Source organism: Lampetra planeri, chromosome 24 (genome assembly GCF_965212315.1).
Source record: "Lampetra planeri chromosome 24, kcLamPlan1.2.h2, whole genome shotgun sequence".
NCBI classification, from domain to species: domain Eukaryota; kingdom Metazoa; phylum Chordata; class Hyperoartia; order Petromyzontiformes; family Petromyzontidae; genus Lampetra; species Lampetra planeri.
The window spans coordinates 3,874,986-3,891,794 of NC_136130.1; the positions used below are offsets into that span (position 1 = coordinate 3,874,986).

The following is a 16,809-nucleotide window of genomic DNA, read 5'->3' on the forward strand; positions in this document are numbered from 1 at the left end:
GCGCAGTGGTTATCGTACAGCGCTGTGTGTCTGCGCTGACCGATACGGCTTGGGGGGATGGTGGCGCCGGTACCGGGAGTCGCAGCGGCATCGTACCGTCCCCGGCGACGAGGTGCACCGCCCTTTTGTCTCGCGCTCGGCTGCCCGACAGGGATCGCGCTGGTGCTGCTCATCAAGCCCGGCGTGTCGCAGAGCACCGACGAGATCGACCGCACCGGCTCGACCCCCAACGCCACCACGGTGGACACCCTGCTCGACCTCGTCAGGTCGGCAAACCGAGTCGTCGTCGTCATCGTCGTCGTCATCGTTGTCGCTGATAGCGTCATACTCGGCAGCAGCATTGTTGTCATCGCCATCGTCACTGTCATCATTAACACGTCTTGTGATCACCATGATGCGTTTATCATCATCGTCATCATTAATATGTCCATACATCCAAATTAACACGAGTCTGTGAACTGTAAACTATTATTGTTATTAAAGCAGACAAAAATTCTAAACGAATATTGATTATAAATATGGAGTGAAAAACCGCAGGACCTGGAGAAAAATCCACATGACCACGCACACTCCGAATAAACAACAGGCGTCAGGTCGGGATCAAACCCACGACCTCCTGTATACCAGGCAAGGTAGTTAACATCTCACCACCGCATCTATTGTTGTTGTCATCATCTGTCCATCACCACAAAACTATCGTCACCTTCATCAGCATGACCATTATTAGCATCGTCAACATCATCACAGCTACCACCACCAGTGGGTGGTCGCTGCAGCTGCAGCATTGCTCGGCACAGCGGCAGGGTGATGCTCTTTTATCCTCATTATGCTCCACTTATCCACTCTCTTGCTCTTCTTGGTTCTTTCGGTAAAGTCACGTAGAATGGAAATAATAAAATAAGAAAAATAAAACATAATAAAATAATTCGCACGACGTTTGCAGTCACGAAAGCTTTAAATCGAAAAGTAATTTTCCACTTTTTTTTTGTTTTCGGCCAGAATTGTTTGGAGAAAAGTTAAAACCTCTACCCCGCGGAATTAGCGGTCCCTAGGATTCGCGTCGCCACGGCGAGGTGGTTCACAGCGGCGGCGTCCGCGACGACGGCAGGGCGCCCATCTGGAAAATCGGCCGTCTGCTCATCCTCCTTTTGAATCCTCTGCTGGTTTCTTTACCCCGGTGGCGAGCGACAGGGCTTCTCTTTCGTCCACAAGTGTGTCGTCTCCGGAGACGCTGTTGCGTGAATGTTGCCCACCGCTCAGGAGCTCATTGGCGGCTCTCTTTAGTTTTTTTTCGTGACTCGCGTCGCTAATTTTTACGCCGTTTTGACGACTGGTCGTTTGCGGGGCTGTTTTGGAGGGATATTTGGGAAGCTACGCAAAAAGAAAGTTCATTCTTACGGCACCGCACAAAAAGTTTGTTCGTTTGCCAGCATTATCCAAGGGCGGACATGAGGTTCGAACCGGGAAAGCGCGGATGCGCCACCACCCCCTCCCTCCCCACCCCCCGCCGGTGATTCTTAAATGGGTTAAATAAAGGAGGTGGAGTCGCTAAATGTCACCGTTATTTTGCAGGAATATGTTTCCAGAGAACTTGGTGCAGGCCTGCTTTCAGCAGGTAAGGCCCCTCCCCCCTCCCGCCCCCCGCCGCCCCCCTATCATCACATCTCGCCACACGCGCGGTTGCTCGACAAGGTATCCAGTCGTGAGAGGTCATTTGTAGGCGGTGGCAAATATTCACGCGCATGAAAGGACCTCGCCAAGTCGAAATTGTACAGGGTGGTCCAGATGTCGTGTGACCCCCATTTAATTCACCCCCAATATTTGTTTTCCTTTGCATATTAATTTCTGTTTAAATAAACCTTACATTGAAAAATATATTTTTTAATGAGGTTTTAGAGAATTAAATGGGGGTCACAAGACATCTGGACCACCATGTAACCTCTATATTATTTATGTCAACCACAGTAATACACACAGCCACAACCAGATCCACCCACCAACTTGCCTGTACACCTGTATGTATGTTGAACTTCTTTCGCGCCGTACGTAGCCAACTGTGCCAATTGGAGGGTGCAGACGACCCCTGAGCCCCATCATTACCCCCCTCTTCTTTGACGTGACCTCTCCACGCGTACGCAGTGCGTATGGCCGTGGGTCCCGCGCGAGTGTGTGGACAGTGCCAGCGTGTTTAGAGATTGAAAGTTGGTCAACTCCACGCGTTCCTGCGGGGCGGAGGATGGTGGGGGGGGGGGTGTTGATCTTGGCGACCCCATCCCCATGTCACTCCAGCGGTCCACCCTCGTGTAGGACCGGGCAAGCGCGTCACCTTCATCTTGCCTGCGTGCCCTGGGGGAACGGTGGTTGCAGCGGTTAGCGCGCTGCGCTACGAACCTTGCGATCCGGGTTCGATTCCCGCTCACGGTCAACACCGGCGACGATTATCTGAATCGGTCCTGGGCCTCCCCTAGGTCGGCTCAGTCTCAAATGAGTACCTGGTGCGGTGTGTAAACATCGCCACCGGGGAGACAAAGGTGGTCGGGCGTGGTGCTGGCCACCCACCCACCCCCTCGTGTGCCGTTCCGGCCTTCATAGGTGCCGCTCGCTAACAGCACTTGACGCAACAGTCCGTCACAGGCTGTACGAGGATCTTTGTCTCTGTCTTTGTGCCGTGGCCTTTCAGTACAGGACGCGGCGCTCGGAGATCGACCCCCAGGTCGTGATCGTCAACTCGACGGCGTCGCCCGTGACCACCACCCTCTCCATGGCGCTCTCCACGCTCGCCGAGCAACTTGGCCAGGTGGGGACCCCCCCCCCACCCACCTCTCTTCTCTCTTTCCCCACCCCTCGTGAACCGCGCACTGCAGTTCGGCGCTAATGACAATCCGGTGCCAAAGGTCACCGTCAAGGTCATTGTGTCACCGAGACCAGGTCCAGAATCAGAATATTTATACTGCAGGAGGAATCAGATGTCCAGTAGGGGCGGGTCCACGCTCGCCGCAGCTCGGCGCTAATGGCAGTCTGGTGCCAAAGGTCACGGTCAAGGTCAATGTGTCACCATGGCCAATGCCGTTGCTGACACTGCATCAGCTCCTTACTTCTACTGCGATACTGCAGCTGTTGCTACAGCTGCCCTCCAAGGTCCACTCCTACAGTCTCACCACCACCACCATCTGGCTTTAGGTCTTCCCCTGGTTACTCAGGTGGCACGCGCTTCAAGGGCTACTCTTACAGTCATCTCATCATCGCCATTCAGATGAAGGTCTTCCTCCTTCGATTGCCGAGCTAATGTGCCGCTACAACGTGTGCATGCATGTTGAACTTCTCTCGCACCGTACGTAGCCGGCCTTGCTAATCCTGCGCACGCGGTACCAAGTTAGTAAGATCGAGTTTCCGGATTCATGGGAATTCAACAGTGGTTATCCGTACGTAGAGATTTGCGTTGAATTTTCGCGATTCGTAAATGATTTACTTTTTATACGCTCGCCGTTTGATGAATGTATCGTGGGCATAATATCGATGTTAATCAATTAAATGGAGCGCCGCACCACGTGCCGCAGAATTTATGAAGGATGTTTAAATGATTTTTGACGAAACGCCTTATCTGCGGTGACGTGACTTGGCATCCGTTTGCGTCCACATGGCCACTGGTGAGCTCAAAATCGCTCGCCTCGCCTCGTTCGCTTTACGGCGACAAAATCAATGAGTGCGTGAATGATCTGTGTCTGATGTTTATTTTATATTATCGGAGGGTTTTTTTTCCTTTACGCGGCCCAGTGATGTGAGGAATGAGCTTATGGATTTTGACATAGCCCGGGCAGGCTGGGTGTCTCAAACGGCGGCTATTGGTTTTCTCGGACCATTGATTGAACATCTCATAGAGCCGAGGTTTAAGCCCTGGGCCCGGGTGCCTCTCTGACATAGTCAACATGATGTGTGATGATGATGATGACGATGGTGATGATGTATTGATCACCGTGATGACAATTATGACATGATGATGACATTTGTGCTCATTGATTGGTGGTGATGATGAATAATTGGATGACAGTAGTGAAGATCAATTTGAGGATATTTTATGAATCATGGGAATGGAGTTGTGGCACAGCGGCTATTACTGCACTGCACTATAAAGGCCAGCAACATGAGTTTGAATTTGGGCCACGGCCAACATCAGCAGTGAGTGATGTCTTAACCAGTCCTGGTCACATTTTAACCAACTCCCATTGCGGTCAGGCCTTCATCCAGCAGTGGATTGACAAAGGGGTTTAAATAATAATTATTACTATAAAATTTTAGGCCACTTTCATGAGTTCAATGATTCCAAATATCACAATTGCAATGGACAACTGATGTTTTTTTTTTACGTGGACAGATTGGTCCCTTCCACAGTAATGTGGAATTTCAAACCAAAATTTCTCGCGGCTGCAAATCCAGAGGAGCATCGCCCCACTGTCAATTTTGGACCCCAGATGTTTTTTTTCAAGCGTGCGTGCATTTGATCACTGTGCATGCGCTGCGTTCTATTAGCTTTGTATTTATTGTGCTCGTGGCACCATGTTGATGCAACGACCTCGCCATTCGGAGTCTGACCGTGTAACACGCTTGTTTATGGATTGTTTTGTGCAGGGCTTTTTTGTGTGCTGTACCCAGCTGTCCACGGTGTAAACCAGGTCTCCCTCATCGACAAATGGCCATTGAATGCCCAACGGATTTTATCCGTGCCACGATAAAACCTCATAACAATCAGGCGAGAAGGAGCAGCCGTCAGCGTCTGACTTACCGCAATGGCCGTAGAAGGCGTAATAGAGAGTTAACTGGGGAGTGGGGTCACGTGCCAGTGAAATGTGCATGTCCTGTTAGCGAGTAGCACCCATGAAGGCCGGCACAGCACACGGGGCGGTGGGTGTTCAGCACCACGCCCGGCCGCCTTTGTCTCACCAGTGGCGATGTTTACACACCGCACAAGCCACTCATTTGAGGCAGAGTCGACCTAGGGGAGGCCCAGCACCGGTTCAGCTAATTTATAAACCGACGGCGGCCTTCCTACACCCGCCACCCCCGTTCGGCGTACATGAACAAAAAAATAATAGCATCGCCTAAATGTATGCGTGTTGTGTTTTATACCATGCGTGGATTGGCTCTATCTGGGTCATCCTGCCCCCTTCCCCGACACCGCCCCACCCCCCTCCATTAACCCAGATAATCGAGAAATGACTGTACAAGTCTTTAGGTCGCTACGTAAGTCTGTGGGTCGATGTAAGCCGGCCGAGTGGTGTTTGAACCTCGCCTGAACACGCCTTTAGTCTCGCTTTTAATTCTCTCAGTCGGCGGCTATACGTCTTGCTCTTTCCTCCACCTGGCCAACGATCTACTAATTCATTTATTTTGTGGTGGACAGCGCGTTGAGTACCATTGCAACAACAACAATGATCTGACTTCCATCTACCCGCCCCCCACCACCACCACCACACATGACCTGGACATCTGTCCAAACAAAACAAAATAGCTTCATAGCTCATCGGATTTCTCCAGGATAAATAAAGATTCAGAGTTTGATCGGCTCGTCTCCCTGCCCCCCCACGCCTCGCTCAGAATCTGACGGTGGTCAAGGAGTACCGTCTGAATGGCGAATATTCCTCGGGCATCAACGTGCTGGGCCTCATCGTGTTCTGCGTGGCGTTCGGCTCCGTGATTCGCCGCATGGGCCCCAGCGGGGAGATCCTGGCCGCCTTCTTCGACGCGCTCAATGAAGCGACGATGCGAATCGTCGCCATCATCATGTGGTGAGCGCACACAGCGGGCGAGCGGGCGCATTGGTGAATGGGTGAGTGGGTGGGCAGGTTGGTGGATGGATGAGTGGGCGGGCACATTGGTGGATGGGTGAGTGGGTGGGCAGGTTGGTGGGTGGGTGAGTGGATGGGCAGGTTGGTGGATGGGTGAGTGGGTGGGCAGGTTGGTGGATGGGTGAGTGGGTGGGCAGGTTGGTGGGTGGGTGAGTGGGTGGGCGCATTGGTGGATGGGTGAATGGGCGGGCGCATTGGTGGATGGGTGCGTGGGTGGGCAGGTTGGTGGGTGGGTGAGTGGGTGGGCAGGTTGGTGGATGGGTGAGTGGGTGGGCAGGTTGGTGGATGGGTGAGTGGGTGGGCAGGTTGGTGGGTGGGTGAGTGGGTGGGCAGGTTGGTGGGTGGATGAGTGGGTGGGAAGGTTGGTGGAGGGGTGAGTGGGTGGGCAGGTTGGTGGATGGGTGAGTGGGTGGGCAAGTTGGTGGGTGGGTGAATGGGTGGGCAGGTTGTTGGGTGGGTGAGTGGATGGGCATGTTGGTGGGTGGGTGAGTGGGTGGGCAGGTTGGTGGATGGGTGGGTGAGTGGGTGGGCAGGTTGGTTGGTGGGTGAGTGGGTGGGCAGGTTGGTGGGTGAGTGGGTGGGCAGGTTGGTGGGTGGGTGAGTGAGTGGGTGGGCAGATTGGTGGGTGGGTGGGTGAGTGGGTGGGCAGGTTGGTGGGTGGGTGAGTGTGTGGGAAGGTTGGTGGGTGGGTGGGTGGGCAGGTTGGTGGATGGGTGAGTGGGTGGGCAGGTTGGTGGTGGGGTGAGTGGGTGGGCAGGTTGGTGGGTGGGTTGGGACCGAGCGAGTGGCGGGATGGGCGGGTTTGTGGGCGGGTGGATTGGTGAGCGAGCGGACATGCAAAGGGTGGCATGCGTCCTCATTACAGGTGGACATTACATTGAAACGATGATGAATATGTAAGAGGAAAGTTTCAATTCTAACAGTCCACTGACAGATACCAGTCTCCTCTAAATATAATCACTATTAACCCACACAGAATTTTCTATTCACCCAAGAGGGATGATGGGCCGAGGTTATCTCTATCCGGCATTTGAACCTGTGACCTATCGAGCTATGTGGTCACCGCGTTGTCCGCACATATTAAAGCGATCGCACGTTTTGACGTTTTTGTCCGGTTCGTGGGCATAAAGTCATTCACCCGATCACTCCCTCCCCTTCCACCCCTACCCCATCCCCTCCACCTGGTGGTTTATCAACATCAAAAAGTCAGAGTGCCGTCCTGCTTAGATGGCTCATTGCCCTGAGCCAGTGGCGGAAATTCCACATTCCTATGGTGGGGGATGAGTGCGTCTGTAGGATAACCGCTGTCTTTTGTCTTGCCCATAAAGTGGTGTCCATTTTATGCACGCGTGAGCGTCAACATGGATTTCAATTGAATCGTTAATTTAATTTTCACTTGCCTGCTGCCTTCACTGTATTTATGTTCCTATGCTCAGGTACATGCCAATCTCAATTTCCTTGGAGACGATCGTCACGATCCGTCTCATATGTTCCGCCAGGCTCATTCTGTCCCGTTGGTCTTATTCCATCGTGTCCGTTCACGACACGCCCGGCGTTTCCAGCGTCAAACCATGCAGGGCAGATGCGCACATACGGGCAACCTCCGTTCAAATTCCTAACGCATCCCAACGCACGTTTGCACGCTCTCACTCCCCGTGGTCATGTGGATTTTTCTCCGGGTTCTCCGCTTTTTTCCCTCCACATTTAGAATCAACGTCATGTGTTGAGAGTATTTGCCTGTTTTAAATTTCCACACGATAAGCCACGTCGTTGAGCTATCGTTTGTGGCCAGGTCACTTCTGAAAAAGAGCTGCTTAGCTTAGTGCGTCTTACCTCGTTAAATAAAACAAATATTGTTTAGTTTGAGTAATAGTAGCTAGTAATAAACATATTTCTGGCTGTTATTTCTAGTTTAAGAAAATGTGGCTTATTTAAGCCTTCGATAGGGAGCTGCCATGTCGAAATAAAGAGATACGTAGCGACCCACATCTCCTCAAGTTCCTGAAGCATACTGCCACACTCATGGAACCTGCCCCACACACACAGATTTGATCCGACGCGTCACGACCGTAATCGCGCTCATTAATCGAATCATTCCCACGTGTGCCTCTCGCGTTGATTGGCTGTGCTGCTCAGGTACATGCCCATCGGGATCTTCTTCCTGGTTGCCGGAAAAATTATGGAAGTGGACGACTGGGAAATCTTCCGGAAGCTTGGCCTCTACATGGCGACGGTGCTGTCCGGGTACGATACAAGAAAGGCCCCGAGTTCGATCCCTGGCCGTGATGTGTGTGTGTGCGCGTGCGTTTATTGTGGTGCTGGCTACCCACCTCCTCGTGTGCCGTGCTGGCCTTCATAGGTGCTAGCTGGCAACACTTGCCCCAACAGTTTGTTAAGGCTATATGGGGAATCTTTGTCTTTAGTTTGTTGTGGGTGGGAGAACAGTAGTGTAGCGGTTAACACGCAGATGCGAACCCGGCGACCCGAGTTCAATTCCCGCTCAAGGCCAACACCGATAACAAATATCTGAACTGATCCTGGGCCTCCCCTAGGTCGACTCATCCTCAAATGAGTACCTGGTATGGTGTGTAAACATCGCCACTAGGGAGACAAAGGCAGCCAGGCATGGTTCTGGCCACCCACCCCCTTCGTGTACTGTGCCGGCCTTCATAGGTGCTCGCTAACAGCACTTGACCCAAAAGTCTGTTAGGGCTGTATAGGCGATCTTTGTCCATTGTAGGAATGGAGTGGTAGTGCCAAGGATAATGTCTTGCGCTATGAACCTGGCGATCTGAATTCGATTCCCGTTCAAGGCCAACACCATCAACGACTATCTGAACCAATCCTGGACATCCCCGATTTCATGCACATCCGTGTCTGTGTTTGTGTGCCCGCACGCAGTGGGGGGCGGAAGTGTAGTGGTTAGCGCGCTGCTCTACAAACCCTGTGACCAGCGTTCGATTCCCGCTCGAAGCCAATATTGGTGGCGACTATCTCAGCAGGTCGTGGGCCTCTCTTAGGTCGACTCAACCTTAAATAAACACCTTGTTGTGGTGTGTACAAATCACCGCTGGAAAGACAAGAGTCGCCGGGTGCGGTATTGGCCACCCACCCCATCGTGCACCGTTCGTTCTGGCCTTGATGTACGTCCGTTAAAAGCACTTTCCCCAACCGTCTATTGCGGCTATTTGGGGGATCTTTGTCTTTGTGCGCGCAGCCTGGCGATTCACAGCCTCGTCGTTCTGCCTCTCATCTATTTCATCGTCGTCCGCCGCAACCCGTTCTCCTACATCGCCGGGCTGACGCACGCCATCACCACCGCGCTCATGATTTCCTCCAGGTGAGGTACACCCTCAGCAACGATCGGCGCGGGACATTGGGGCGGCCCGGTACGGGAATCCGGTGCGAGATCAGTTCACGGGGGTACCCATCTGGGAAGTAGCTGTGGAAGAATGAGGTGGGACGGCATCAGGATATTGCCCACGACGATGATATAAATTAAGAGAATGAATGGACTGAGAGTTGTGACTACAATTGTTGTGGTAGATTACTTGGGCCACACGGTGGCGAGATGTCACTTACCTCGCCTGGTATACAGGAAGTCGTGGTTTCGATCGCGACCCTGAAGCCTCTCTGGGTCCTCCAGTTTTCCCCCTCCACATTTAGACTCAATATGCATTTAGAGGATTTGGCTGCTATACATTTCCATGTGATAAGCCGCTTCGTTGAGCTATCATTTGTGGCCAGGTCGCTTCTGAAAAAAATATATCTAACTCAGTGGGCCTTACCTGGCAAAATAAAAATAGTTTAGTTTTAAAAATGGTGGCCATCTCGACATCCTCCCTCCCGAAGGCAGGAAGGAAATCCCGATCAGCCACAACCAGCGTGATGAGGCCGATGATGCCGATGACATCGCAAAGTCCTGCCCATCACTTCCCATCCTAAGGCAAACGTGGGGTAGAGAGGGGATACTTTTTTTTATTTTTGCGTCACCCGATCAGTCGAGTAATCCAGCCGCTCAAGAATGGTGTAACTGATTACTTAGATCATTACGTATTCCAGCTCTACGTCAGGAACGGGAGGTTGAGATGGGTGGGTAGGGTAGAGGAGTCTGCAGAACAATCCAGAAAAGTAAACAGGATGTGGATTGATCACACAGAGGTGGACGCTTGATGAAGGATGTTCTGGAAGGACGGATGTTGGGAAAGAGGAGGGGATATACAAACTCTGCTTGATGGCGTGGAGTGAGTGGGGCAGGTGGAGGAGTGAAATATCAAAGCAAGATCCGGAGGAATCTTTGAGACAAACAAACATCTGTATTTAGGCAGAGGAGCTAAAGAGAGAGGGTGACTACATTGTGGCATCCATTAATATTGGCCGGGAAGAGCCGAATGAGACAGGACATCTCATTAAAAGATGTCTAACCTTAAATCACAGGGTCAGGGCCGCTCAAATTTTATCTAGCTTTAAAATATATATTTTTTTACCAAGGCGTTGGCTAAACGTATGATATATTTCCGCTCTTCTTTTAACATTTTCTATTCAGCGTTATCTGAATAAGCTTACTATATTTCTTCCCCGGGGTGTGATCATTTGCCGTGTCAGCACGTGAAGAATTAAATGAAACTGTGGCCACTCGCTTGAATCCGCACTATATTCACGTATTATGGTTATTTATGTGGGCGGCTGTTGAAATGCAGACGAGAGCGAGAGAGAAAGAGAGCGAGAGGGCGAGAGGGCGAGAGAGAGAGCCAGCAAAAGGGGAAAGAGTGTTGGGAGAAGGTGAGAGAGGGGAGAGACGGCGAGAGGATGAGCGAGAGAGACGGAGATTATTTTTAACGCAGCTGTTTAAGGGTACTTGTCGCTAAGCTTGGTAAATATCAAATTATAAATGTTGTGGGTTTACTCTCCAACACACCAACAGTGTGCTGAAGCAGTAACTAATTGGCACGTTTAGTTTACTGACAAACATTACTAATTGGCTGCGTCGAGCGGTGGCGGGTTTAAGGACGCATTTATATTTGCACGATGTAACCCAAAAAAAACTCTTTATTATGAATAAATATCAATGTTCGCGTTTCTGTCTGTTACAAGAGCTCGTCCCAGCCTAGTCACCAATGACTGCACACACTAAACACGTTGATGTAAATGTAGCTTTTTTTTGTATCGTTTGGAATATTTATTGCCTGTGAAATATAAACTTTCATGTCTCGTCATTGCGACCAACATCTCTGTCGCGAATTTAGGATCGAATGTTCCACGAAGAAGGGCCATTGCCCGAAACGTCGCCTATGAGATGCGATTTTTTGTTTATTTTAAGGTAGCACTCTGCGTTATGGACACACGCGTTAGGGAGTGCGACTAATAAGAGGCGACTGATTGGGAGCAATTTGGGCAAGTGGATCTGCGATATTGGCCCCACGCACCCCACCCGCAGAGTATCGACATCATCTCGCGCCGCCACTCACCAACAGCCACGTGCGGGGAGGAGCGGTGAGAGCGGCAGGGCACGAGCCAACGGTGTGACCCGAGCGTGTTAACGGGGGCCGCTGTTTGTTCGCCCCGCAGACTAACCCGTCCCTCGTGTTCGTCGCGGCACGACGCGGAATGTACACGTCGTGTTTTTTCCTTTGCCCCTCTTTTAAGGCGTACGCGCCGCTGTCGAAGCAAACGTGTGTTGAGCTCTTTGTTTGTGTCTTCCGTCAGCTGTGCTCATGCACTGCTGCCGGCGAAGCAGGCAGCGACGGCATCGTCACCAGATGGTCCGCACCGTGATCGATCCTTTACATTGGAAAATGGTTAAATTTTGACATCCTTTTAGTGAATGGAGAAGTTAGAGATGAGCAACTTTGCTCGGTCTTGGGATAATGACTCAGATCTTGTTTTATTTGAGACCAAGATCATAGTGGTATAGGCATTCTGATTAGATAGTCTACCGAGGCACAGAGAAATAACATACAAAGATCCCCCGTATGGCCTTAACAGACTGTTGGGGCAAGTGCTGTTCGCGAGCACCTATGAAGGCCGGAATGGTATACGAGGGAGTGGGTGGCCAGCGCCACGCCCGGCCGCCTTTGTCTCCCCAGTGTTTACACATCGCCACTAGGGAGGATGTGTACACATCGCACTCGGTTCTCATTTAACGCTGAGTCGACCCAGGTAAGGTGCATGACCGGTTCAGATAATCGTCACTGGTGTTGGCTGTGAGTGAGAATCGAACACGGGACGCCGAGTTCGTAACGCAGCATAGCGCTGACCGCTGCATTGTCGCTCCCCACTACGCACGCGTGCACAAACACCTCTGACCAAATCCAGGAGCGTCTTCTTCCAGGATAAATTACAAAAATAGGAGATGGGAGGGAGCCTGAGCCAGAGCGGCGTGGAGGGGGGGGGGGACATGGAACGTGCGAGAAAGCGAATGAGCAGACGAGAGAAGGAAGAGATCGCTACCCTTGACTTAAGTGACCTCGAAACACGCGGCTGTGCTCACGCACGCACGTGCGCACAGCCGCGTGTTTTATGCGGGCGTCGCGCAGATTTAGATTTATTTTATCATTGCTTTCGCTGGGCTCAGCGTTAGCGCGCCCCACGAGATGATGCCTTGCCGGGATACTCGGCCACAGGCGAAAGGGGGCGGTGGTTCGTGGTGGCGGCGGCAACGAGGGGATGGGAAGGCAGCGGAGCGAGTGTGTTGAGAAGGCGGGGGGGAGGGAAGCTCAGCGCACCACGGCCGTGCACCCCCGCCATAAGTAACGTCTCGATTAATACGCTCTCGTCCGCGACCCTTTCATCTCTCGAGTTCTTCTCGTCGCAAGATGATAACGGGGCGGCGTGGCTACGCGTTTTTTGTTATTTTGGCGATAACGTTTGCCGACGGCAATAACGCTCGCGGGCGGACGGGTGTTTGTTTTAAATTTGCGTGCGCGTAAATAAATCAACGCGATTATTGTGGTAAGGGTGATGTAACCTCGTTAAGTGAACAAATGGGCGATAGTAAAAATAACGCTTCATTTAATTACCGAGTAATTAATAGCGCAGTAGAGAAATGTACGATAAAAAAAATATTTACGAAGTCATTTATTTGAAAATACCTTACCGGTAATGATAACATCTGAAAACGATTTAATTCGGCTGGAAATTTACATTAATATTAATCAATATTTTTTAGTTTCTTGTTCGCGACTTTGTTATAAAAATGTCGACGAAACATTCTCATATCAGGGGTAAAACTGTAAATAAACTGACACGCTAAAGTAATTAGTTGTTAAATCAATTTCAATTAAATACAAGCATATAGTCAAATTCATCGTGTCTCCGTGAGCAACGATTCAGTTTTGGTTATAATAACTCAATACGTGTGCGTGCGTGTGTACTTGAGTTCGATTCCCGCTTACTGCCAACATCCGTGACGATTATTTGAACCGGTCCGGGGCCTCCCCTAGGTCGACTCAGCCTCAAATGAGTACTTGGTGCAGTGCGTAAAAAACATCGCCGCTGGGGAGACAAAGGCGGCCGAGCGTGGTGCTGGCCACCCACCCCCTCGTGTGCCGTGCCGGCCTTCATCGGTGCTGCTCACTAACAGCACTTGCCCCTACAGTCTCTTAAGGCTACACGGGGGGATCTTCGTCTTCGTCTTTGCAGTGTACACATGTCTGTATATGCATGTACGTGTGTATGTGAAATCATACATGTGCATATGTATATATACTTGCTTATATTTGATTGCATATACTGCATGATATAGAGGGGAACGGTAGTGTAGTGTGTTTAGCGAACTGCGTCACAAACCCGGCGACACCGAGTTCGATTCCCGCTCACGGCCACACGCCTACACGTGTTAAACTAACACCAGTGATGATTGTCTGGACCGGTCCTGGGCCTCCCCTCGGTCGTCTCAGCCTTGAATGAGTGTGTAGTAATTATCAGCACTGGGGAGACAAAGGCGCCCGGGCATGGTGATGGTCATCCACCCCCTCGTGTGCTGTGCCGCCCTTAATAGGTGCTCGCTAACAGCACTTGCCCCAACAGTCTGTTACAGGCTCTACGGGGAAATATATACGATTGCATATATAAATTTGCTGTTGCTTTATCATGTGTGTTGATGTATGTGCGTGCATGCGTTCGTGTATATGCAAGTGCGTTACTCATTTTCTCATATCTGGTTATGTTTTATTATTGTGTAAATTTTTAATGCGCGAACATATTTGGCATCGTACATTATTTGTTCACGCCCCAAGTCTTGTTTCTTTAGCAAAAGAGACTGTTGTTTCTTTGTGCGTGTGTGATCCTTACAAGGTCCCCCGTATAGCCTAAAACGCAGAACGCCCCCCCCCCGCCACTATAATGCAAAACAACCCCCCCCTGTTATAACGCAGAACGCGCTGCTCGTTATAACGCGGAACGTGTCCCGTTATAACACATAACGCGCCCCCCGTTATAACGCGGTTTCTGAGCGGCCGATGACGAACTACTTTCTTGAGCTGCGTGGCTGTGCGGTGCAGCGATATGGTAACGTGGAATGATGCAGTGACGCGGCGGTGTACCCTCAATCATTCCTCCGGCCATCTCATTGCGCGGTGTGCATAGTAGTAAGTACATCCGATCTCGCCAAACGTTATCGTTATTACACTGTCACTGGGGGAAATCGTTTTCGCTCGACGCGTTCTTCGCTTCTTCGTTCGCCGAACTGACGGCCCCCGCGCGGAAAACCCGGCCGGCTCTCCTCCCCCTCCCCCGCACCGACCCTCACAGCTCGGCGACTCTGCCCGTCACCTTCAAGTGCCTGGAGGAGAACAACGGGGTGGACAAGAGGGTGACTCGCTTCGTGCTGCCCGTCGGGGCCACCATCAACATGGACGGCACGGCGCTGTACGAGGCCGTGGCGGCCATCTTCATCGCGCAGCTGAATGACATGGAGCTCAACTTCGGGCAGATCGTCACCATCAGGCACGGCCCTCGCACGGCAACAACAACAACAACGACAACAACAACGACAACAACAACTACAGCGACATTAACGACGACGACAACCGCCGTTCGCCGCTATTAGAATCCGAATATTTATACTGGAGGAAATCCGATGAGCTATGAGGGTCTGTTTTCACAGGATGGGTCAGAAAGTTAGAACAACAATACAAAAACAAAATAGGAGTGCAAAGTATAGGAAAGTTAGAACAACAATACAAAAACAAAATAGGAGTGCAAAGTATAGGAAAGTTAGGCAAATCACTTGAAAAAATACTATTTTATTAAACCAGGAAAACCCCACTGAGCTATTAGCGTCTTTTCCAGAAGGGACCTGGCTACAAATGATAACGGCACTTGTTGTCAGGCCAGGTGCACTCTTGAGGCCACGTGAAGTGTCTCGCTGGCAGGTCATGGGACAGCCCCAGGTGCCATGGGGTTCACTGAGTGAGAGGACCACGTGTACTCCCTGCTGCGCCAGCTTGCGATCTTATTAGCGGCTCTCACATACACACACACACAAAGACAAAGATCCCCCGTATATAGCCTGCACAGACTGTTGGGGCAAGTGCTGTTCGCGATCACCTATAAAGGCCGGCACGGCACGCGAGGGGGTGGGTGGCCAGCACCATGCCCGGCCACATTTGTCTCTCTTAATGGCGATGTTTACACACTGCACCGGGTACTCATTTGAGGCTGAGTCAACCTAGGGGAGGCCCAGGACCGGTTCAGATAATCGTCACTGGTGTTGGCCGTGAGCGGGAATCGAACTCGGGCTGCCGGGTTCGTAGCGCAGCGTAGCGCTAACCACTACACTGCCGCTTCCCACACAGGCACACAGACACATGCAGACACACACAGACACACACACACACAGACACACACAGACACACACGCATGCCGTTAGTGGCCCTTTATATCATGATGATACGGCGGGAGCGAGCACGTTACACGAGAAGGGAGGGTTGACAGGAGCTCTAGAGATCAAAAGCAGGGAGACTACATAATCATCACTAATACATAATAATGATTGTGCAATCATAAGCACGCAGAAATGTGTGAATGGACATGTAGTGAGACATCCACAATAACGTTTTGCATGATACACGTGAGAGGAACTCACTTTTGGCATTTTAAATAGGAATGTGACGTTGGTGATGTCATTGATGCCGGTGATGTCGGTGATATTGGTGATGTTGGTGATATCAGAGTGATGTCGGTGATGTTCATAATATCAGTGATATCAGAGTGATGACAGTGATGTTCATAATATCAGTGATATCAGAGTGATGTCAGTGATATCAGAGTGATGACAGTGATATCAGAGGGATGTTGATGATGTTGGTGATATCAGAGTGATGTCGGTGATGATGTCGGTGATGATGTCGGTGATGTCGTCGGTGATGTCGGTGATGATGACGATGTTGTCGTCGGCGTGCCCCTTAGCGTGACGGCCACCGCTGCGAGTATCGGTGCGGCCGGAGTGCCCCAGGCCGGCCTCGTCACCATGGTGATGGTGCTCACGGCCGTGGGGCTCCCTTCTGAGGACGTGACCCTCATCATCGCCGTCGACTGGCTCCTGTGAGTGCCGCCCCCCCACCAACCCACCCCACTGCCGTTATCTCTCCTCGTGGTCCGCTCGCTCTCTCGCTCCATGTGTGCGTGCGTCGGCCGTGTGTTGATTTACTGACCCCCACCTCGCCCACCCCCCCCATCTCACACCTCGACAATTCACATTCAGATGTCACGTACCAATTGTGTTTGTAGCATCAGTTTCGTCCTGTCGCGGTGGCGAGATGTTAACTGTCTCGCCTGGAATGCAGGAGGTCGTGGGTTTGATTCCAACCCTGACGCCTGCTGCTGTATATTTGGAGTTTGCGTGTCTCTCTCCCCGTAGTCGCGTGGATTTTTCTCTGGGTCCTCCGATTTTCCCTCCACATTTAAAATCTGCATGCGTTTAGAATATTTGGCTGTTACAAATTTCCACGCGATAAGCCGCTTT

The 16,809-nt window shown here is 51.3% G+C and overlaps 1 protein-coding gene across 1 annotated transcript in view; it reads left to right on the plus strand.

Moving 5' to 3' along the window:
• Window positions 1–16,809, plus strand: part of LOC144726661 (excitatory amino acid transporter 3-like) — a 47,238-nt gene that overhangs the window by 17,421 nt on the left and 13,008 nt on the right. The window contains exons 4-11 of the mRNA XM_078605419.1: window positions 152–266; window positions 1,573–1,615; window positions 2,681–2,797; window positions 5,593–5,783; window positions 7,980–8,087; window positions 9,061–9,183; window positions 14,595–14,789; window positions 16,254–16,388. Coding sequence (XP_078461545.1) covers window positions 152–266; window positions 1,573–1,615; window positions 2,681–2,797; window positions 5,593–5,783; window positions 7,980–8,087; window positions 9,061–9,183; window positions 14,595–14,789; window positions 16,254–16,388 — 1,027 coding nt within the window. The remainder of the gene's footprint in view (window positions 1–151; window positions 267–1,572; window positions 1,616–2,680; window positions 2,798–5,592; window positions 5,784–7,979; window positions 8,088–9,060; window positions 9,184–14,594; window positions 14,790–16,253; window positions 16,389–16,809) is intronic.